At 40.8% G+C, this 25,445-nt stretch overlaps 1 protein-coding gene across 1 annotated transcript in view; it reads right to left on the bottom strand.

Annotated features, from left to right (window-relative positions):
* Positions 1–19,981, bottom strand: part of fbxw4 (F-box and WD repeat domain containing 4) — a 56,724-nt gene extending 36,743 nt beyond the window's left edge. Inside the window, exons 1-5 of the mRNA XM_003456673.5 lie at positions 19,611–19,981; positions 16,896–16,991; positions 16,443–16,628; positions 15,371–15,503; positions 11,726–11,811 (exon numbers count right to left, since the gene is read on the bottom strand). Coding sequence (XP_003456721.1) covers positions 11,726–11,811; positions 15,371–15,503; positions 16,443–16,628; positions 16,896–16,991; positions 19,611–19,795 — 686 coding nt within the window. The 5' untranslated portion in view covers positions 19,796–19,981. The remainder of the gene's footprint in view (positions 1–11,725; positions 11,812–15,370; positions 15,504–16,442; positions 16,629–16,895; positions 16,992–19,610) is intronic.
* Positions 19,982–25,445: the final 5,464 nt, after the last annotated feature.

Raw genomic sequence — 25,445 nt, 5'->3', positions numbered from 1 at the left:
ATATAACAAATAACTGCCATACCATAACGCAGATATCATGTAATCAAAAAAGTCACACATTACAATGCACCATAGGTTGAGTTAGCATCTTCAAACATCTTGTTTCGTCTAAGAAGCAAAACAAAATTGCATAGCTGATTTCCACAAATTTTCATATAGAGCTAGAGTTAAAAGATGTTCAGTGTATCTCTTGCTAAATGACTACATGACTAGAAATTCCACCACTGTTTTACATATCACATATATTTTTCCTAACTGGAGCTCATGGAAAATCTCCAGTGTTTTAATTTAGCTTTTTTTTTTTTTTTTTACCATTGTTAACTAGCCTTAGTTAATTTACTCTATTTCTATACTTTTAGTTTAATATTATTTAATTCGACCCCTATGAGTGATAAAAAAAACAACCCATTAACCTGTGTATCTTGCCCAGGATCAGTTTACAGGTTATCACCCTGGAGCTAGGGATGGGGAGGGAGCTTGACGCAGAGTGCCTTGGGGCCCATCGGGCCTGGCTGGGTGCAAAGATGCTACATTGTCCTTCCCTCCTGTAGGCCCACCACCCGCAGGAGGTGCTGTAGAGGTCAGGTGCATGGGGGCCATGTCAGTCCAATCCCAGGCTATTGAAGCTGACTACTGGGACATGGAATTTCACCTCTCTGGTGTGGAAGGAGCCTGAGCTTGTGTGTAATGTTGACAGATACCGACTAGATATAGTTGGGCTCACCTAAATACACAGGTTGGGCTCTGGGACCAGTCTCCTGAAGAGGGGCATGACTTTGTTCCAGTTTGGAGCTGTCCTCAGTAAGAGGCAGTGAAGAGGGGTGGGTATTCTTGTATCCCTTGGTTTGTTACCTGTACATTTGGAAGCTTTGCCGCTGGACAAAAGGTTGTTTCCCCGCGTGTTTGGGGAATGGAAACCAGGACACCCTAGGTCATAGGTCAATGGTCGATTTTGAAAACATATCATTGGATCTGCGATCATATGTTCTAAACCAGGGGTGGGCAATCTCAGTCCACGAGGGCCGGTGTCCCTGCAGGTTTTAGATGTGTCCTCGAACCAACACAGCTGATTTAAATGGCTAAATTAGCTCCTCAACATGTCCTGAAGTTCTCCAGAGGCCTGGTAATGAACTAATCATGTGACTCAGGTGTGTTGACCCAAGGTGAGATCTAAAACCTGCAGGGACACCGGCCCTCGTGGACTGAGATTGCCCACCCCTGTTCTAAACACTCGGGTAAAAAGAGAAGCCCAGCTATCAACTGATCACTATCTCATGGTAGGTTGGATCAGGTGGTGGAGGAGGATGCTGGACAGACCTGGCACATCTAAATGTATTGGGAGGGTGTGCTGGGAATCCCTGACAGAGGCCCTGATCCATGAGATCTTCAACTCCCATCTCTGGCAGAACTTTGACAGCATTCGGAGGGAGACTGGGGACATTAAGTTCTAATGGACCATGTTCCGCACCTCCATTTCTGAGGCTGCAGCATGGAGCTATGGCTACAGTGTGGTTGATGCCTGATACGGTGGTAGTCCTCGAGAAAGGTGGTGGACAGGTGAAAGGAGCCATTAGGCTGAAGTCCTGGTTAGCCTATGGGACTTTGGAAGCAGCTGAAGAATAGCAGCAGGCCAAGTGGAACGCAGCTCAGGTGGTAGCTGAAGCAAAAACTCAGTTGTGGGAGGAGTTTGGTGAGGCCATGGAAAATGATTTTCAGTATGCCTCAAAGTGATTCTGGCAAATTGTCAGACTTGGGGACTTGGGGAAGAGGTAGTACTCTACTCAGATGTTGGATAGTGGGGGTGGACCTCCTTAATCCTACTGACACTTCTTCTGCAGAGGAAGCAGCGTCTGGGAATGAGCGGGATGACTCTCCCATTACAAGGGGAGAGGTCAGTGAGGCAATTAAACAACTCCTTGGTGGCTGGAACCCTAGGGTGGATGTTCACTCCGAGTTCCTAAAGGTCCTGGATTTTATAGGGCTATAATGGTTGACACGCCTCTACAACACCACATGGAGATCTAGGGCGGAACCTCTAGACTGACACACTGTGGTGGCGGTCCCAGAGGGAGGCCCAGAGGATCTGTTGATCCTCTACAGGGGGATTACACTCCTAAGCCTCCCTGGTAAGGCCTATTCAAGGGTACTGGAGAGGACAGTTTGTCTGTCTTTAGTCGAACCTTGGATGCAAGACCTTTATCCTTATCTTTATCCTTACAATGATATTTGAGGGTGCATGGGAGTTTACCCAACCAGTCTACATGTGGTTGTTTTTGTGGACTTGAAGAAAGCATTCAACTGCGTTCCTCAGACTATCCTGTGGGGAATTGCTTTGGGAGTATGGGATGTCTGATCCCTTCCTACCAGCCATTCAATCCCTGGATAACCGTTACAGGAGCTTGATCCGCATTGGTGGCAGTATGTCGGACTCTTTTTGGTAAATGCTGGACTCTGCCAGGGGAGCCACTTATCACAGATGCGGTTCATAGTTTTTATGGACAAAATTTCTAGCTGTACTCAGGTGGCAGAAGGCTTTTTGATGATGATGTGTTTTTGTTGGTTTTATTAGATGGTGGCCTTCAGCTTTGAGAGGATAGCAGTTGAATGTGAAGAGCACCTTCAAGTCACCTCCAAGTCATGGTCCTAAGCCAAGAAAAGAGTGAACTGCCTACTCTGGGTCAGGGACGGGTTACTACCTCCCAGGGGAGCAGTTTAAGTATCTCAGGGTCTTGTTCATGTGAGTGAGGGGAGAAGGGAGCAGATGGATTGGGACCACAGCAGCAGTGATGCGGATGCTGTGTTCAATGTGGTAATGAAATCTGTGAATGAAAGTGACGCTCTTGGTTTACCAGTCCCTTCCTGTTACCTATGGTCACAAGCTCTGGGTAGTGACTGAAATTATAAGATTGTGGATACAAGTGGCAGAAATTAGCTTTCTCCAAAGGGTGGCGGGCCTCTCCCTTAGCGATAGGAGTTGAGCAATCCGACAGGTGCTTAGAGTAGAACCAGATAAGCTAGAAGAGGTCGCTGGGGAGAGGGAGGTCTGGGGGTCCTTACTTGCTTCTCCCGCAACTGAACCCCAGATAAGGGGAAGAAAATGACTGAGATATGGGTATTATTGAATCTATTTTCTAATTTTTATTAACTGTATTTGATGTACTTTTATTCTTCTTATAGGCCATTTCAATTTTTATTTCCTCATTATCAGCTTATCAGTCATCTCTCAAAAAGTTTGAACTGTCTGGAAAGTTGCTATAAAAATGAAAGTTTGATTGATACTATAGTGCACATAATTACCCAAAATATGCCCCTCCTGATGGAAATAGAAATGGACTGCCATTTATATAGTGTTTTTCCAAAATCCTTCTTGCTTTGAGACAACAGTGCTAACCACTGGACTCCCAGAAAAAAAAAAATCTATAGACAAAACAACGATCCTTAATAACCATCAACACACTGTTTGCAGTAGTTACAGATCTACCAAACATTTAAATCTGCCTACCTATTTCAGTTATGCATAGCTCCAGTAATTACTAAGTATCAATTGCTTGGAAACTGTTTACAAAGTTGCCAGTTTAAGTGTGTAGCATCTCTAAAACACTACTTGCTGTAAACTCAAGACAGGAGAACACCTGTATGAGTGCAGCAGGTTTTCACGTGCCAAGTGTGTTTTTGATGGGAATACTTGTGTGTTTGTTTCGCAGAGTGTATGTTTATTCATGGTAAGTGTGGGGGATCTGCAAGGTGTGTCGCTCTTAGGTGGAATGTCTGCTTGTAATATGTGTCTGAATGAAACTATCTGTGTGCATAAGGAATGCAAGGTGCGTGCATGTGTGTGTGTGTGTGTGTGTCTGTAATGAGGGGGTTTAGAGCGAGCTGTGATTATTCTCGCCTCCTGTGGTGTAGGTTCTCTGGCTCTGTGGGCCCCAGAAAAAGCGCCCTGTATTTAGTGTGTGGGAACGCACATTCTGCCCCCTTATCGCTGTATTGTTGCAGCTTCGATCTTTTCTTCTCTTTTTTTAACTAATTGAATTCTTGACTCCTGAGCCACAGGAACGGCTCAGAAGAGACCAAAGAGAAAGACATGAATTTCGAGCTTTTTCTTGCAGTTGAGTAAGGCAGAGCAGTGGGAGTGAAATTGGAGTGTCTGAGGTTGGGTGGCAGTGGTGGGCAGTAGTCAGAGAAGGCCAGTTCAGGATGGCTAGGTGGCTGCTGTGGCTTAACCCTGTACTTACTGGAGGTCAAAGGTCCTCCTTCCCTGGTGGCGGTGAGAAGTGTTCAAGAGATGGTTTACCCAACAATCATGTTCCTCTTTTTGAAACTTTCAAAGGCGCTTTTGGTCTCTGCAACATCTTTGTAGTTGTGCTTGAGGAATCCTACACAAAACAACTCTACACCCCCCCTCCCCCTCCCGCCTGTTCTCACTTCTCTTCAGGGTAGCTGCTTTCTTCATTAGGTTCTGCCAACCCCCTCTTCTCTACATTAGTGATCAGTGTGGCATACCCTCCATGCCCAAACCCACCACATGGCCGTAAAGATTTAGTGTAAAGGCATTTCTGGCTCTATGCTTCTTTGTGGGAATTTTAAAGTTAACATTCCACATTACTCTTTTTTTCTTTATATGGACATAGCAAGACACACAAATGTGTAAGTGTCAGGGCCAATGAGCACTGGGAGACAGGGTTTTAATAGTTTTGCAATTTTCATTAGTTTTTATTTTTATTTAGTTTTGACTTCAGATTTTCAATTTTATATTAGTTTTAATTAGTTTTTACCAATTGTTTGCTAGTTTAGTTTAGTTTTTATTTTTTGGAAAATCCTTAGTTTCAGTTTAGTTTTGATTAGTTTCAGTTATAGTTTTAGTTGTGTTTGCAATAAAGTGTAACAAAATCCCAGTTTCATCATATCAGTCATTCTCTTCTGCTTATCCTTGGGTATGTTGCTATTCCAGCTACCATACCCTGCACCCTGCACAGGTCGCCTGTCTGTCGCAGGACTAACAAGCAGAGACAGACAACTCACATTCCCACCTATGGGTTCTTTAAATAAATAAATAAAGGCAGACGAACAACCATTGATACCAGGCAACTATAAAATGTATATCTTGGCTGCAATGAGACTATTAACTCTTGCAGCACCGAGTGTTAAGGCAATTGACTCACACAGTTATGTAGATATCCCAGTCCTGTTGTCTCGGGATGCATCACGCTGCCTTGCCTGGTGTTAGCTTCTGTTTCTGGGGATGAGGGTTGGGCGTGCTCCCTTACCTTCTCCAGGTAAGCTAGGTTAGCCTTCTTGTGTGAGCTTTTCAAGTGCACTTTAAGGTTTGTGGGATTTTTTTCCCTTTAGAAATGTCCCTCATAATTTGTCTCGTTCCACTACAAGACACTTGCTTTATCCAAAACACAGTCATATTCAAAGTAATCCCAAATTGGAAGCTGGTGCTTTCTCCAGACTTTTCCTGACATGATTCTGCGCGTGGACGGAGCAGCAACACAGACGACTCGACTAACGTACTGCCACCTGCTGGCATAATGAGACACAGCAAGAAAAAAACCTGGAAACTAAACTTCATTTTCACCCTTGACTATTGTATGACACGCAAACATCAATGAAAACTAAACACATTTTTGCTATAAATTCAGTTAATTTTAGTTAGTTTTGTGAACACTCATTACAGTTTTAGTTATTTTCTTTTTTTGTTTTTATTTTTATTTCCGTTAACGAAAATGTTTTTTCACTTCTAGTTTTCGTTATTTCGTTAGTTTTCGTTAACGATAATAACCTTGCTGGGAGATGATCCAAATAATTCATTATTTTACAAGTATCTCTGTCTGACCTATGAAGGGTTAGGGGCAATTTATACAACCAAAATAACCCGTTCTTGGTGCCAAATACTGATGACAATCTTAAGATGTTGTGTAGGATCCATGCCTCTACTGGAGCTGGAGCAGGAATGAAAGCGTGTTATGCAGGAGAGGCCATAATGCTTGTTAAATGTTAAAACTACTTTAAATGTCAAAAATGTTTTATAATAACAATAAATTCTGATCCAAAATTGTAAAATGAAACATTTTCAGTTTATTTACTTATGCTGTGCTGAAATTAATTTAAATACATTTAATTGACTATGTGAAGTGACTTCAATGAAACATTAGTAGAAATAAGCTTATTCACATTAATCACAGCTCTGCACCTAAACAGAAAGAACTGCATTAATGCCGTTACACCAGCGTTTACCTACTATTTCAGGTCAAAACTGCTGCTCTGAACAGGTTCTGCTGACTGCAATCAAATTAAAGTCATTAATCAGAATTTTGATCGTTACAAAGAGGTAACATGGATTCATTATATATCTATTTTATGTGCAGGGCTAACAAAAATGTAAACAAAAACAAAACATGTCATATTAATCAGCATCACTTTGGTTGAGACTAGTTACTGCACGAAATACCTGGTCACCTATTCGCTTACTAACTAACGGAAATCCCATTGCCTAGCTCCATACACACATACAGCAAGAGAGAGAGCTACAATAGAAGTTGTTTATCAGTGTGTATCAGAATAAGTGACTCTGTGCACAGAACGGTTGATGGTCCCAGACGAGCATTTCAACTGCACATATACTGAGATTTGGCTACATAACCATTTCTGGATTTAAAAATGGTATAAAAAAACAACAAAAAACATATATATATATATATATATATATATATATATATATACACATATGTAGGCTAAATGATGATCTTCTAAATTTGTGAAACACCATTTCTTCTCCAGCTTACGAGTTATCTGTTTTAAGGTGCACGTTTGACAGTTATACCAGGCAGTCAAGTACTTCTGATGAAGCAGTAAAATTATTAACAAGATAATCGACCTCTGTTGGAGTAGCGTTCAGATAGCTGCTCTGCTCTATGTTGGTACAGGGCATTGAAGATGATAACAGTGGGTGGATTATATTCTTAAACTTAGTTACAGCACTTTCAGAAAGACATCTACTGTGATAAAGTCTACTCTCCACTGCTGTGTAATCAATTATTGTAAATGTAAATGTTATCAGGAAATGATCAGACAGCAGAGGGTTTTCAGGAAACACTGTTAAATGTTCAGTTTCTATGCCATATGTTAAAACAAGATCTAGAGTGTGATTAAAGTGGTGGGTGGGTTCTTTTACAGTTTGACAGAAGCCAATTGAGTCTAATAACAGATTAAATGCTGTGTTGAGGCTGTCATTTTTAGCATCTACATGGATGTTAAAATCACCCGCTTCAGAAACATTTCAGCATTGAAGTAATCCAGTGAGAGCTGTATTTCCACTGCTACACAGCAAACTGCCCATAGTTCATTTGGCAAACTTCATTTTCCAAATGATAAACAAACACTGTTTAACAGAACGTTTCGGTGTGACTCAGTTTGCGTAGAAAAGGGAATCTTTCCATCACACACGATATGGCGTCACTGATTTCAAAGCAACCAATAAGATTAGGATCCCTCTTCCTTTCGACTCCGCCCTTCAAACTGTTAAAGGTTGATTTGAGTGAGCAGGCTTTAGTGTAGAGTGCAGAGTAGAGCTGGGCGATATGACCCAAAATTCATATCTCGATATTTTTTAGCTGGATGGTGATATAAGATATATATCTCAATATTTTTTTAAAGCCATAAAGTAAGAACAAAAAGAGAGTTCTTAGTCAAAGCTGTGTCCCAGATGTCACACAGGCACTTTTATTAACATACAGCATAGATGTACATGAAAACAACTACTCAAAAATAAATTATGAGCATTTATTAAATAATGATGCTCTATAAATAAAAGAAAACTATGTTGTTTTGTGCATAACAAAGAGCTCACAATTGTGCAGTCAAAATGTAAACTAACAGACGCTGAGCATAATAACAAAGACAGATTTCACAGCTGCTCTGTTCCCAACTTCTACTGCGTGACTGACAGCCTGGAGTTTGAGATCCGCTTCGTAACCATGTCTCTGAACAGGAGCCATTTATGGTCCTTATACACACACAGTACGGTAATATTACGTTGAAGCACAGTACGTATCACTCCGCGAGGCTCCTCGGCAGCCGTAATGCTCCGACAATCCATCAAGCGGTGCAGCTCTGTAGCTTAGCAAAGTCGTACTAAAACATTTTTTGACAGATTGCTGAGCGCCGTGTATCACATAAAATCGGGTCGCAGTCATCAAGCACAACCAGAATTCATACAAAAGGCGCGCAGTCAACTTTTGAGAGAATGAAAGGATTTCAGGCCGTGCATGGCGTTAGCGTGGTTAGCTCGTTAACACGTTGACGCTGTCCAGCCCCACGCACGGGGCGATGCGCAGTAACTCATTAACGGAGATTTGCCGTGTCCATCTTGTCGCTGCCTGCAGGTGAAGCGATGGGGGAGGAGGGGGAGTTGTGTTCAGTGAAGGAGAGGCGAGGTCGAGTAACGTTGCGTAAAGACAAAAGTGGACGAAAGAGAGGCAAACGTGCGGCTCCACAAGTATAGTTATAACGTAACATAGACTATATCGATATAAAACATATTGTCACATCTTATATCTCGTATAAAAATATATCGATATTTTTAAAAAACTCGATATATTGCCCAGCTCTAGTGCAGAGATAAGCAAGGTTTAGGGTCTAGTAGAGTTAGCGCGCTTGCTATCCAGTCCAGGGATGGCCCATCTGCCTGCACAGACCTGGTATGGATTGGTTCTGATTCTTATATACTACCATTCTACTCTATTTAAGCAGTCAGAGCACTGTATACAACAGGCCTCATTCACGTATTCACCAGTTCCTACAAGCATTTTGTATTCCTAAGGGCTTTCTATTCACACACTTTCACAATCCAGTGAAGACATCAGAGACCAGTTTGGGATTCAGTATGTTGCCTAAGAATACTTTGGTAGACCTGCTCTTCCTCCTGTGTTACAACCTGTGTTCAGCTGGTCTGTGCACGTACAGTTTTGAAAAAATATCTCCGTCCACATGTAAACACCAAAAACAAAGTCAAATGCTGTCAAGAACATGCCAGATCCTAGCCATGTAGAAATGTTGGCCAATCAGAAGTCTAGAAGCCTGGGAGGGGAAGAGTAAACAGGGTTTTGTGCCTGCACAAAACCTTAAGTACTTCTGAAAAGTTTGTGTTTTTCTGGGAAGGCAGATCATTTTGTGTTACTTTTCAGGTGCCTTCATCATTTCAATAACCAAAAACAGTATTTTGGTTGGTGTGGACTCACAACTTTGGAATGGACAAAATGCATACAGCATGCATAAATTTAATTTAAAAAAAGAAATGTATTCAAAACCGATGATGACGTTGGTGTTGGGATTTGGGTTGTGAGAGCGTCTGTGTTGAATGTAGAAGCTACGTCTGATGTTCACTCTGACACCTCTGTCTTTCTAAATGGAGGGACGGTAACTGTGTGTGTATATGTAAGCGTGTAAAAACTGCAGACACTAAGATTAACAGCAACAGGATTTTGTCTATATCCACCATTGTAGAAATGTATCTGATGTAAACAATAACATGAGCACAGCGTGATGTCAAAAACAGCACATACTTTTGACGTTACGTGACTAAATCTCAGTTTTCCTTGTCCACACCATCGAAAATCTCCACCCTGGCAGGAGTTTTAAATCTCTGTTTTCAGTGATCGAAAACGCCGTTTACGTGTGGACAAAAGGCCCAAACGCATAGAAAAAGCTGCCTTTTCAAAAACACCCGTGTACGTGTGGGCTTTGAAAATGATTTCAAAAGCATTCCTGAGTGCACGGATGTCTTTGAGAAAATGATCCTAATTCTCAACTGCATCTGTAGATAGACAGTTTTTTGGACTACAAGCCACATTTATCGATACATGATTTATTCTATACACTTTAAGTACTTTATGCACCTCATCAATTATGTTTTTTTTTTCTTTTTTACTATGGAAGGAAGCTTGAAAACCTGCACAAAAAGGTACTGGGAGACAATGGAGACCACACACAACAAAGCTAACCAGTACACCATCATGCTGCCCACCCTGGTAAACACTTTCCTGATGAGTTTATGGTCTCAGTGATCATTTTCATAGTCTTCTGTAACACAGCATTTTATTAACTATGACCTCAGCTACAGTCAAATAAATGGGAAATGTTCTTGAGAAATAGTTCTTGGGGTTTTCTGAAGGTCTGTCTCACTTTTCCTTTGACTGCTTTTTCACACATTTTCAGTATCGGAGAATTTTCAGAGAAAAACGGTCAGAGGACATGTTTTTTCTTCTGTAAGCCAATTAAAACTGTAATTGAATTTTTCAATACATGAACCAATGCTGTGTCTACAAATAAAGAACCAATTTTAAACCTTATTCGTACACAGGTTGTTAATAGCAAAACAACATATTTGGTTCCCGTTTCTTTAGCTGAATCTATGACAGTTTAACGGGCACAAAAGTGCATTTCTGCACCGACCACCAACATGACATATAAAGAGTTATTAGCCAAATTCTAGGCATTTCCTGACATGGTTTACAGTGTGTCTTTAAAAAAATTGAGGAAACTTGAAACTTTGAGGACAAAGAAGAAATGGCACGCCTAAAAAACATCTACAGCAGATGAAGCGTCTCTGTAGATGGACAATCACCTGCCTCTCAGACCAGCAGGTGATGAAGTGGATACTGTTACAAACGTCTGCATCTGTCTGTGTAGAAGTCACCAGAGCTGTGAGTATGTGTAAGTATATGTTATTAGGTTTCTGAGCCAAAACATGGTTGAGAAATCAAAGGCACTTCTAAAGCGCCCCGACAAAGAATCTGCTTCTGCTGTTTCACGCCCATTCAGTCAGGGTCACTCTGCGACCAGCAGAGTGACTCCGGCAGCTGCTTTATTACAAACTAGATTTAAATAAAGTATACCTAAAAATGATAATGCAAATGTAAGCATGACAGAAAACTAGTTTACATTAAATGTAAGTAACAGAAGTTAAAAAAAAGAAACAAGCCAGGCCACAGTGTTAATGCTGTTGCTGTTAACATCCATATTTGTTCACACTTATACTTTTTTTTATTAGTATTTACTTTTACTTTATTAGCTTTTATTTAACACATTTAACTTTTTTTCGTGGAATCCTTTTTGTATCTCCCAGATTTCCTCCTACAACAAAATTAAGGTTTTTATATTTCACTCTGGTGATTCAAGGTCACATGATTTCTGTTATTTACTGTGTTTGTGGCACCGTGGTCTCCTTCACTGTGTACTGAACCACTGCACACGGTTGGAAGGAAAATAAAACCACGTGATGATATTCCTGTGCAACATGTAGGTATAACATGGCACTGACACCTGCATGATTAATGTTTTCTCATTGTTTACTCTTACTTATTATTAGTTAATAATGGAAGTTTCTTTCTTTCATTTCTTTCTTTTAGCACCACTGTGGGTCAGTATTCCAGTTTTGTGCTCTTGTAAAAATGATGACTGCACAATGGCAACAAAGAGTTAAAGTTAGTTGCTGATGCTGCATTCAGCTTATTCATGTAAACGATTCATGGCTTAAGTACTATACATAAGTGATGCAGGAAAGCTCATACTCTATAACAAGGGCTGAAAAAACTGGGTTGTAAGACCTACAACAGCCCCCAGGTCGCGGTGAGGTACGCAGCACGTCCAGCAGCAACAAGAACTATGAAAAAGTGCTTTAAATAACGATGAGAAAAAAGACAAGTGAGTGGGTGACTCCTACCTCAGTGTGGGATTAATAGCCACGGACCACACTCTGTCATGCATGGGAATTGTACCTCTGGGAGCGGTGGAAGTCAAATTCCAAATCTAAAGAAAGAAAAACCTTATTAGATCATCTATGGATTAAATGACAAATCACATCATATGGACATGACATTATTATTGTAATAGCAATAATTGAGCACATGATGATTTAGATATACAGTGAAATGTATCATTTGTTTAGTTAAAAATATGGGTAAATGTTTTGTTAACTTCAGTCTTATAAACATGGAGCGGACAGCCCTCTATGTGAAGGTTAGGATGCTCTGTAAAATGCACACATTTCATTTGAGCATTGGGGGCGGGGACACAGCAAGAACAGGACGGATATCAGAAAAGTCGTCAATCACAGAACTAACTTTTGCACTAATGTCTACCTTCATGTGTTCGGTACACAAACAGAAAACGGGGACCGTGTTACTTTTCAGTATAACAGAATCTAATCTGGTGAAGTTCTTCTGTAATGCTTATAAATGATTATTCTACCAGATACTAGTTTCCTGATTTTAAGAGCTGTGCACCGTAATCATCCAAATTAAAACAAAGATTAGAAGTATTTCATTTTGAATATATAGTATAGCATATGAAAGCTTTCCTTTTGAATTAAACTATATTAAAAAGCTTTTTTGCAGATTTACATCCAGGTGTATCCACTGTGTTTAAAAATGCTTGCTAGTGATTTCACTGTTAAGTATAAAAACTACAGTTATGTCCTTAAATATTTGGACAACTTTTTCCTAATTTCGTCCTGTACATCATCACAATGAATTTTAAATAAAGAAAACTCAGATGTAGCTGAAGTGCAGAGTTTCAGCTTTGATTCAGTGGATTGAACAAAAAGATTGCATAAAAATGTGATGAACTAAAGCATGTTTAACACCATCCCTTCATTTCAGCGGCTCAAAAATCATTGGACAAATTAAAGAAGTGTAAATGAAATGTTCATTTCTAATACTCAGTATAAATCCCTTTGCTGGCGCTGACAGCGTGAAGTCTTCAGCTCATGGACATCACCAGGTTAAATGCTCTGCCAGGTCTTTACTGCAGCTGCTGTTTGTTTGCGGGCCTTTCTGTCTGAAGTTTAGTCTTAACAAGTGAAATGCTCAGTTGGGTTAAGATCAGATGACTGAGCTAGCATTTAAGAATATTCCACTTCTTTGCTTTAATAAACTCCTGGGTTGCTTTGGCTACATGTCATTGTCCATCTGTATTATGAAAGACTGCCTGATCAGTGTGGCTGCATGTGGCTGCATGTGGCTGCATGTGGCTGCATGTGAGCAGACAGTCTGTCTCTGACAACATGCTTCTGTCCTGTGTCACATCACCAATAAACACTGGTGTCACAGTGCCACTGGCAGCCATCACACTGCCTCCCCCATGTTTCACAGATGATGTGGCGTGCTCTGGATCATGAGCTGTTCCACACCTTCTCCATTCTGTTTTCTTGCCATCATTCTGGTCGAGGGCGATCTCGGTCTCATGTGTCCAAAAGATGTTTTTCCAGAGCTGTGCTGGCTGTTTTAGATGTTTTTTCAGTCCAATCTAGCCTTACTATTCTTGAAGCTTATGAGTGGCTAACACCTTGCAGTGAACCCTTTGTGTTTACTTTCATGCAGTCTTCTCTTTATGGTAGGCTTAGATATCGATAGGCCGACCTCCTGGAGGAGTGTTGTTCACCTGGCTGGCTGTTGTGAAGGGGCTTCTCTTCATCTGCAATCATCACCGCTGTCTTCCATGGAGGTCCAGGACTTTTGCATTGATGAGTTCACCAGTGCTTGCTTTCGTTCGCAGGATGTACCAAACTCTAGACTTTGCCAATCCTACTGTTTGAGCAATTTCTCAAATGTTTTTTGTTTTTGTTTTTGCAGCTTAAGGATGGCTTGTTTCACCTGCATGGACAGCTCCTTTGACCACATGTTGTCTGTTCACAGCAAAACCTTCCAAATGCAAGCACCACACCTCAGATCAACTCCAGACCTTTTATCTGCTTGGTTGATAACTGGGGACATGCCCACAGCTGCCCATGAAATAGCCTTTGAGTCCATTTCACCTACCTTTGGTCCCTTTAAAAACACAGTGGCACAGGCTAAGAAGCTGAACATCCAATTTGAATGTTAATACACTCAAACGAAAGCTGACAGTCTACACATTAAGCTCCACGTCCATTATATAACTATATATAACTAAACATGTTTCAGTAAACAGATAAAAGTCCAAACTTGTGTCAGTGTCCAAATATATATGGAGCTAACTGTAAACAGCTCAGTGTATGATTGGGCAAGTAAAGAATCTATACACAAGCCGAGTTTTAGGAAGTTGTGCAAAGAGCTCTGGAGTTAAGAATGGCCTGAAACTGCAAAGAATGCAGTATTTATTTAAACTATATAATGTCAGGAAAGCATCACAACTTGATGTTTAAAAATAAAAACAGACTTGGTGCTTTTCAGCTGGCCTAAGGCAGTCGCCCAATCTGTCCATCATCCATTTCTATTCCTCTTATCCAGCTCAGGAGCTGTCAAGGGGCAAGACGTGAGGTACATCCTGGACATGTTGCCAGTCTACTGCAGGGCTAATACAAATAACAACCATTCAATCTCACATCTACACTGCACTAGTTAACCTAACAAGCCAATGCAGTTACAGGGAGAACATACAAACTGTGCACAGAAAGGCCTCAGACTGGATCAGAACCCATGACTGTTGCTGTGCCACCCCCGGTTATTTGGCTGAATAGTGAAGGGACCGTTTGACTTGCGATTGGCTCACAGTCCAAAAGTGATTTGCAAATCATTGATATGAAATTTTGCACAGCATCCCAAAGTCTTAGGCTACGTTCACACTGCAGGCGAAAGCGCATCAAATCCGATTTTTCTGACCCTATGCGACCCATATCCGATCATGGTCTGACAGTGTGAACGGCACAAATCCGATCTGGGTCACTTTCGTATGTGGTACTGAATCCGATACATATCCGATGTTTTAGAAAGCGACTGCTGTGTGAACGGTCATGTCGCATTAAATCCGTCTTTCACGTCACTGACACAAGACAGACGCCAATTATCAGCGCCGGAGAAGACATCGCGAACGCTTCCTGGCCATCCAGTGTAGATGTTAGTGAAACTGTCGGGAAGACAATGTGAACATTTTATTTGTACTGTATAATCTGCAGATTCTGACAGAAATCTGCAGCTATCCTTTGAAGCACCGCTCCTCTAAAACAGCAATAAGGATCATTATTAGGTTATTTACATTATTATGTAAATAACAAAATAACTTAAAGCAAAAATCTGGAAACATAAAGTCTGAAGTCTTTATATTAAGGGCCATCAGTCAAACAATACTGTTTGCTCTGGGTCTAAACAGAGCGCGTTGTGTGTGACGTCTTCCTTTGCGCATGCGGGCCGCTTTGAGCGTTCACACTAGAGCGCGTTTGCTGTCGCATTTTATTTGTAGTGTGAACAAGCAGACAAAAAAATCGGATTTGATCAAAAAATCGGAATTGAGCATTAAGACCTGCAGTGTGAACGTAGCCTTAGAAGTGGGACTGTAAACACTCTGCTACTGTGCATCACATAATAAACCCAAAGTGTAGAGTCGTTCTGACCCGGGCTGTCCGGTCTCTGGATCCACTGATGATGAGTCCGTCTTTAGCATCCACACAGTTCACCTCCTGGTTATGACCTGAAAACTCCACCGGCACATCACTTCTCCTGCTGTGGACGACGATCTTGCCATCACTGACACCAATAAAGAAGAGCATTAGACTTTGTTTGTCTTACATTTTAGCCGTCCAAAGTAAATCTGTATTCACATAAACAGAAGCTCTTAAGTTTTTTGATAGGTTGGAACCCATAAATCAAATGTCTTGACCTCTCTTATGCTGACAGGAACACAGTAAACGTCTATACATTAGTGTAACCCAGTGCTTAGATCAACTCTGAATAAAATGATTTATAATTACCACAACAATCCATAGTTCAACTAGTCAGATGTATGGAAGCGTGAAAGCAAGTCAGAGCCACTGTCTCAAGCTCTCTTTGCTCACTCATCACATCATGACTACTTTCATCCCGTGACCAGAAACATTTAGCAACCACCTTGTATTGTGGCCATTTTGGGACAAGCATTGTTTCCCTTAGACATGCTTTCAGTGAAAATTATTCCCAGCACAGACTTGCTCTAACTGGCTCACACAAATAACCCACATCATTTGTTTTTGCACACTTTTTTCAATAAATATGTACACATTTCAAATGTATTCAAATTTAGCAAATGTAAAACCTTTTTTAATCCTAGCTCGATGTACTTGTGTTTTGGGGTCTTAATTATTGCTCATAAAGGAGTTGCAGAGTGCGTTTTGAATGTGGACCCTTCTGAGAAGACTGTTTAAAGCTTATATAGACTCTGTCTCCCTGTAAGGAATTTAGGATCAAATACGCCAAAATAAGGCTAAGCATTGAGGCTGGGATAGAGCTGTATCAGCTGGTGGTGTTATAACAAAGTGGAAGTGACTGGTAAACACAGCAACTCAGCTACCAAATGGTAAGCCACATAAGAATCACAGAGCAGGGTCAGCGGATGCTGAGGTGTGCAGAGGTGTCAATCTCTACAGACCTCCAAACTTCATGTTTCCTTCAGATTAGCTCAAGAACAACCAACAGTTTTCCTTCAGCTACCTTCCACCGCTGATCAGGAGAGAATCTGTGACAACAAAGCGACAGACGTCACCCTTGTGTCCCGAGTAGACTTCATATGGACTACGCTGGAGTCTCCCCGAGTCTTTGTGGATATGGTACACTTTTATATCAGCAGCCTGAGACAGAAAAAGAGTGTCCCCGTCCAGCTGTAACCATGGTAACAGTCTGACAACAAGATACAAGATAAAATGTAAGTGATTTCAAAATCATGCGTGAACGTCTTTAAAATATGCAGATAATGAAGAAAACTCGAATGACTCTTTATCAGGCTCTGTTATGTTATCCATGATTAACAGTTTTTCTGTGAAACCAATCACAAAGTTAAATCTTTTACGGCACTGAAATCCAAAACTCTTATGGTACATTCTCTTGTTTTACACTTTGACATGTCTGCATGATGTGAATTGAAATAAGGTAGAACAGGGGACTTACTTAGTTTTCCATCTGAGAGGAATTATTCTTCTGCAGATCCCATTGTACCAGTTTTGAGCAATCTTCACTCTGTCCTTGAGCCGTATGAGAGGATATCTGCAGGAACAGCAACAACCAAGATGACTACACTTTGATCTATGTGGGTTTTGAATACTGGTGGTATTATCTGCAAAAACGATGCATATTTGACACTTTTCATCAATCTATACATATTTAAGACAAAGTGTTGTGTCACAGAAAAACTGGTTTGTTTGGTTTTTAGCACAACTGGGACGTGCAAACTTTTTTTCAGAACTTCTGAAACATCTGTCAAAAAAAACTATGGTTACAATTTCAATCCAATTTTATTTATATAGCGCCAAATCACAAGAAGTCCCCTCAAGGCTCTTAATATTAAAATCAAGACCCTACAATAATACTGCATCAATAATCTTAGGAGCTGTTTACAGAAAGATGTAAAGCCTGAACTTACATATAACCCCACAGTACATTTGTATACAGACTTGGTGACAGCTTGTTGAAATGGTCACTTTACACTAGGGCTGCAACATTCAACGAGTAATTCGATTATAAACGGCTCTGTAGCGCGCCACTGTGTTAAACGATGTCAACACCAGCGATTCACCCACATGTGCGACTAAAAACAGACCTGCAATAGAAACTCATGTAGGAGCAGCGAATTAGTACAAAGTCTGACAGCCCACTGATGACACTACAGCAGCAGTGATGATGACCCTGGCACAGTCTGCTGACACACCGTGAAGAGCAAAGACGTGGAGCCGTTACCGACAGCTGAGCTCAGGGAGCGTGAAAGAAACACCAGTGCTGTTCCTGTAATCACCACAAAACCTTTACTGGGAAAACGTTAGCAGGAGTCCATCAAAGCACCTGATCAACAAACCGTGAACTTTGTAGCTGCTCCATCCACACTAGAGATGATTCATACATCTTTTTACATTTAAGAAATGTTTTCTTTTAAAAATGTAATTTTAACATGGCACTTACACACAGTCAAAGGGTTTAGTTTAGTATGTAGTTACATTTAAAATTGAAACCAATGAGCATTCATTTTAAAAGACCTGTTTTTTCTCTTTTGAATATTTGTTATTGCTCATGAATAAGAATAAAGTATTTCCTATTCGATTCATTGATAGATTACAAATAGATAGCTGCAGCCTCAGTTTACACAAATTATTTTTCTCTTTCAGATTCCTACTGGGACTCTATGCAAACTGTTTTAGTGATATTTTACTGCAAAGAAAATTCAACATGACCAGTTTTATTTAATGTTAGCCTAAACAATTGGAGATCACTATGACAACGTGGTTATCATCTTTGTTTGTTCATGCAGGCTGTCCTCTTTAAAAACTGTGCCTGCTCACATACAGGCGAGGGAAGAAGTGCATCTAAAGTTCAAAAACAATGAAAGGAACACTTCAGATCTCAATGGGAACTAAAATCATCCTGCATATGGACTGGGCAGTGAGTTAGGACTGAAAGGATGCAACATCATTCAGCCCTGCATGAAAATCATACAGGGCTGAATTCAAAGACACCTGGATAAACAAACTGAAAAAATGATGAGGCAGGCTACTCCAAATTTCATTGCAGCAACTCAAAATGTGCTTTGTGCTCCTGCATGCTTATATGCAACATCCAGGCATGCTTCTAACGAGGCGACAAACGGTGACCTGGGTGATCTTCTCCCAGATCTGGACCAGGGCATCATTAAGATCCTGAACAGTGTGAGGGGCAGCCTTGCAGCAGTGGATAGACCAACACATAATGTCGGAGGAGTTCTATTGAAGTGAGCAAGTGTAAGGACCAATCATTAGCATCATCCAGGAACTGCCCGAGGAACCCAGGACCCAGTGTGTATCAATGGGTCAGCACTGATAGACATTTTGGATCGTTCTCTAGAAAACCTAGCATCTTTTGAAAAACTTAGAGCAGCGATCTGTCACCAAACATTTATGTTTAACTCACTTTCTTCTCCATTCTGATACTTGACCTTGTCATGTAATTGGCTAATTAGATATTTGCATAAGTGGTTGGTGACTGCATAAAGACAAGATGAGGACAACATCATGATGAGTCCTACCTTGGTTCTTGACTTTTACACATTTTGCACATTAAACTAAATACTAGGATCAGAACTTCAGGTCAGGGGTGAAACCTTTGATTCAAACACTGCAATGCTAACTGAGAAGCAGTATTGGGGTAGCTGTCTTAATGTTACGTGGTCATTGACGTGGAACACTTACTATTGTAAAGCTAACACTTGTACATTTAACCCCTCCCCAAAGCAGGTGATGGTGCAGCCTGAATTTCACACTGCATTTTATTAAAAGCTACTTAGTCGCGTTTATCACAGTCATTCAATTAAAAGCGTTGAAAGTGATTTAAAGTACATCACTTTTATTTAAAGTAAAATGAAGTCTGTTTACTGGTTTATGTAAAATGATGTACTGGGACCATAGCGTGACTCTTTATGGTTAAACATCACAATGCAGTACAACATACTACGGCCACGAAGAGACCCGGGGAAGGCTTTACCAGCTAGCTACAGGTGTAGAGTGGGTCACTCAGTGAGACAGTGCAGCAGCAGCAGCAGCATGGGCCAATGAACACTGCATGCAACAATCGCACAGTTAGGCTAACGCTAAGCTAAAAACACCCAGCAGCTTGCTCAGAAGTGTGCGACTGTTTTCTTACATGTCCTTCCCCTCCCGAGTAATGCCGGTGTTTAGAAGATCTTTAGCAATCTTCTTCCAAACAGCGTCCCGGTTTACAAAGCGGTAAAGGCTTCTACAAACTTGAGAGAGGCGACTGAGAGATCTGTAGTCCAAATAAGATAAGATATAATAGAGAAGATCCTCTGGGAGCTGAGACAGCAGCATGGCGAGCCCTCGGGCACCGCTGCGCCGCCCTCGAACCCTCTATGTCCGCTTCTGTGTGTTTAGTTTGTGTATTAAAGCGCTAAGCACTGCAGTAAGGTTTCATCTCTCACAGAGCAGGGAGAGAGATCAAACAGGAAGCCATTCTTCCAATGAACCACCGCTTGATGACGACACGCAACGTGTCTGTACGTCATGACGTAAAATGTTGCTTTCCTGTTTCAGGCTAGCCTCGATACGTTGTTGGCCTCCCCTGGCAAAAGTCAAATTTCTACGGAAGCGTAGAGCTGCCACCCAGGCAAAAGAAAAAAAGTATATCACGTTATAACGTGAAAAGTTTATTGTTCTAACAAGATACTTTTCATGTTTGTACAATATACTTTTGACGTTTGAACAATATAATATCACGTTATTACAATATACATAATTATCACGTTCGTACAATATAAATATTATATTGTACGAAGGTGATAATTATGTATATTGTATAAACTCATCCTCAAACACCCCCAATCCGTGGAAAACTCTCTTGGCAACCTCCTCCTAGGATTAACTCACTCCAGCTCGCAAGTAAGCCACGTTTTTGTCCAGCCTTTCATACATTTGTCTGCATCAATGGAATATTTCCCCCCAGTTAACTCTGTTTTCCTCTCCCCTAGTGCCTCACCTCCCCTTCCCCATACCGACCACTCCTGTGTTTACCAGTTAATATGGAACAACATGGACGTCCCATGTAAAAATAAAACTCTTTTCTATTACACATGGTTTGATAATGCAATTTTAACTATTGGTTGATTTTTTAAAATCACAATGGTGGACTTATTAATTAATATCAATTTGTGAAAAATTTCATGAAAAGTACAATACATATAAAACTAACCGCCATTGTTTTCTATGCTATACCAAAAGCTGTGCCCATACTATATCAATTTTGTAAATTGCTTATCCAATTTAAAGGGGGACTGCAGCAGGACACAGGATCAAATGTCAATCACAGACTAGGAGAAAACGATACACACTAATGACCAAATTAAGAATTGCTAATTGAGGATGGGAATAGAGAACTGGTACCCAGTGGTTCACTTCCTTGGAATTTTTAGTCTGTTTGCTTATTGGTTCCACAATCAGCTGATTTCAGTTTGTGTATCGGAGGAGGAGAATAGTGGTGCAGGCTCCAGCACGGATATGGACATTACTTTTATTTTTATTGCACAAGAGGACAAGAGGACCTTTGGTAATGAGCCATAAATCTTATTCAAAAGGTTGAAATTGTGCATCCAAGTGAGTAAAGTGAGTTTTCTCCAAAGTGCAGCTGGCTCAGCCTTAGGCTGAGATATTATTTTCCACATTTGCAATGTGAATTTTTTTATCAGATGGTGAGTGTGAGGGTCCACTTCAATATCCGTGTGCCTGCATGTTTTTTGTGATCACATAGACCACAATTTACATCATAATGCACAAATAATGTGTGGTAGTGGACTTTAAGCAGACATATATATATATGTACATATATATATATATATATATAAAGGACTACCTAAGAACCTTTGTAACTTGTATCATGTATGGTCAGACAAAGCCATAACTGTGGAGTACTGCAATATCTACAACCAGGTGACACGCTCACTGCAGATAAGGGCTTCATAATTCGGATCGTCCTGCCAGAGTGGGTCTCAGTTAACATTTCGTCTTTCCACGTCAGCAGACATTTCACACAGGAGGAAGTAAACAGCCATTCCCCATTAAACTGAATGAAGTTTATCTGTGAATGTGCAGAGGCAAAATTACATTGTGCCATTGTCTATATACTTACAGAGCTGATAATCCAACTAGAATCTGAATAAGTTTACTTTTAGTTTTTGTAACATCTAACTACGTGTTCTGGATTGTTTTATGTATATGCTCAGGATGTTTCATCATAAGAAAACTCAACTTATTTGCATAGTTTCAAGTTTATAATTATTCTAATTCTAGTTGGTAAAATGTTTAATTTTGCCCTAATTGATGTTTTTAATGAATGACTTGTTATATTGTTCATTACAGCTTCCTGATTACTGCCTACTTGTTTTTGCTAAAAACCTAAATTAAAAATAAGGAAATGTGTTACTTTTCATTTTCAGAACCGCTTTTGTCCAGAAAATTTCTTGCTAAAACCAACAGTTAATTTATTTTAAACAAATGATCTGAGTATATTTTCAAATTTACAATTTGAATAAATTCTGTCCTCTGTAGTTGTGGATGGAAGCTCTAGAAACTTTTTAGTTACATTTTTATTTCACTAAGCTATGTTCAGTTTCTTACGAAGGTGAATTAATGTCCATAAATTAGAGACCGATACTTCTAAAGTATATGATACATAACTTCAGAGCAACAGAAGGTTTGGTTTGATCTGAATGTCTTTACTGCTTTTCTCTCCTGGCCTGCAGACCCTGGGGCAGTTTAGCCACTAAAACTGCCAAGGTTATGTTATGGTCACATGACTACCAAAGGTTCATTGACCTTAGCTGTTTAGCATCAGTAGCATCAGTTTGTGCTCATTCACATTATTTTACAATTTGCTCTTTGATCAGCTGAACATTGCTGTTTGTAATTAAATGATTGATTGCATCATAAAAATGTGTCCCTGTGTTAAAAGCTTTGCACTCTAAAGGATGTACCAAACACTAAGCTGTCAAAAAATCATTTATGGCTGGCTTTCCAGCTGAACTACCATGGCTAAAAAGAAGAGAAGAGGCTGGGAGGAGGGATACATGGAGTGGAAAGGATGTATGGGGTTTGCAGTGGGGGTGTTTGAAGGGTGAGGGGGGAGATTTCTTTTCTTTTGATCTTTGATAGCAAAAGGGCGGCAAAGAGTGAGGGGGCTTTGCCAAAGCTGGCAAACACATTTAGCTGGTAATTGTTCAGATTATACTGACATTCTGTCTTAGAAATGCAAAGACAAACAAAGGTTTACAGCTCCAATTGGAAAAGTCAACAGGTCCTGTGTAAAGCCTGTACATAAGCAATAAAACTGCTGAGCCAGAGAGTTACTGTGATCAGCTGAGTGGGTTTCAGTTATCCAGACTGGTCTAACTGGTGGTTTTTGCTAGCAACTTAATGGGCTGCCTGCCATTTCTGAAGGAAATCCACCTTACTGCTTTTGTGCTCATTGCATAATACATATACATTGCAGTCACCTAATTACAGGGAATCAACACTGATAATCTCACAGATGCATTTTTCAAATGAACTAATTTTTAAATTTGGACCATTACTTGCTGTAATAATGTAAAAAAGTAAAATCTGCAAATGGGTTATAGAGAGAAATCTTAAGAAACTAAGAATAGATTTTGAGACTGACGGTGTATACTTGTTAAAAATAGGCCGACATGTTTAGGAAGTCTTCAGGGTGTCACTAATAAAATTCTGATAATTTTTTCAATCTATCTGGGTTTTTTTCTCATATCCATTTTCCTGGTTCTGTATTTGTTCACAGTTCAGACAGAGGCCTATTTAAAAATATATTTATGTTACTCTGATTTGCTAAGCCATTAAAAATCAAGCCGTAGGATTTCACCATTCTAGCCATCAAGCTGCAGGAGGAAGGGAGCACACAGGTTGCCAGTGTCACAGGGCCAGCACAGAAAGACAGAAAACCCGCGCATGGTGGTTAGCACTGTTGCCTCACAGAGTATGTAGCCAGCATCTGGCCAGGGCCTTTCTGTGTCAGGTATGCACATTTTCTCCACATCTGGGTGAGTACTCAAGTACTCCAGTTTCCTCCCAAAGACATGCAGTTACTGTGGCTAGGTTAATAGGTTTTTCTAAAGTAATAGATTCAGGTTGTCTGGGGTGTACCCTGCTTACTGAACCATGTCTTTTGTTTCCATTGATCTCCAAATGCTTCAGCATTTAGTGAATTTTCACAATAACTAAGGGTGTCAAAAAAGAACTAGTTAAATGTTTTAAAGTGAATAAATATAGGATTTATTGCCCTTACCACATTCCCTGTATCTCTAAATAGCAGTACTATTTTTAGTTGAAATTAGACTTGCAAGTTGCAACATTCTAGCCCAGAGAAACAGGGCTGTTTCCTCACCGGGATAATCCTCATCTTATTGAGTGTATTGGCTTGTGGCATTTGAGGCTGCTTGGAAGGACAGGGTGACATTGTATGATCACCCCTGCTATTTTACTCCCTACATAGCAGAGATCGAGGCAGGGGTTAAATTGGTGCTTACGCAAATGAAGAAAGTAGCTCTGTTTGTTTATTTAGGGCTATGGATGATGATCCATCCATTTATCCATTTTCTTCCGCTTATCCGGTGCTGGATTGCGGGGGCACCAGCTTAACTAGAGAAGACCAGCCCTCCCTCTCCTCAGCCACCTCCTTCAGCCTGTCCAGGGGAACACCAAACGTTCCCAGGCCAGCTAAGAGATATAATCTCTCCAGCGTGTCCTGGGTCTGCCCCAGGGACTCATCCCGGTCCGACATGCCTGGAACACCTCAGCCAGGAGACGCCCAGGAGGCATCCTTGTCGGATGCCGGGACCACATCAACTGGCTCCTTTCGATGTCGAGGAGCAGCGGCTCTACTCTGAGCCCCTCCCTGATGGCTGAACTCCTCACCCTATCTCAAAGGGAGAGGCCAGCCACCCTTCGAAGGAAGCTTTTGGTCACCCAGAGCTCGTGACCATAGGTGAGGGTAGGGATGGAGATGCTTTAAGTAAATTAAGAGCTTCACTTTTACGCTCAGGTCTCTCGTCACCACGACAGACAGAGCATCCGCATCACTGCAGCTGCAGCACCAATCCATCTGTTGATCTGCCGCTCCCTTCTCCCCTGACTGGGATGGGAATTCGTCCCTGACCTGGAATGGGCTCTCCACCCTTTTCCGGTGGAGGACCATGGCCTCAGATTTGGAGGTGCTGGTTTTCATTCCTGCCACTTCACACTTGGCTGCGACCCACACCAGTGTGAGCTGGATGCCATCACCATCATCATCATCATAAATCTTACCTGACAATATTACCCTATTTTTATGCATTAGTACTGCTTCACATTCAGTTTTCAATTCAGTTCAATTTTCTTTACACAGCACCAAATCACAACAATCAGATAACTCCCATAGAGCAACTATTTGGTGACAGTGGGAAGGAAAAACTCCCTTTTAACAGGACAAAACCTCCACCAGAACCAGGCTCAGAGAGGGGCGGGACCATCTGCTGCGACCGGCTGGAGGTGAGGGGAGGATAAAAAGGATAAAAGACACGCTGTGGAAGAGAGCCAGAGATTAATAATAACTAATGATTAAATGTTAACTGGTGCATAAACACATAGTGAAAAGGTGAGTGAAGAAGAAACATCATAGGAAACTCCTAGTAGCCTACTGCAGCATAACTAAGGGACAGTTCAGGGTCACTTGATCCAGCCCTAACTATATGCTCTGTAGAAAAAGGTCAGTTTAAGCCCAGTGTTAAAGGTAGAGAGGGTGTCTGTCTCCCATTCTACTTTTAAATATCATTGGAACCACAAGTAAACCAGCAGAGAGTGAAGTACTTTACTTTATAAGTACTTGAAGACGTGGCAGGTCGTTGTCACTGAACATATTGATTTTTGCAAATTTAACTTTGATGAGGAGGTTAAAATATATATGTAGGGTTTTTAGCAGGGT

Source organism: Oreochromis niloticus, linkage group LG13 (genome assembly GCF_001858045.2).
Source record: "Oreochromis niloticus isolate F11D_XX linkage group LG13, O_niloticus_UMD_NMBU, whole genome shotgun sequence".
Taxonomy (NCBI): Eukaryota; Metazoa; Chordata; class Actinopteri; order Cichliformes; family Cichlidae; genus Oreochromis; species Oreochromis niloticus.
The sequence above is the reverse complement of the archived record's forward strand: the minus strand, read 5'-3'. Positions and strand labels throughout refer to the sequence as shown.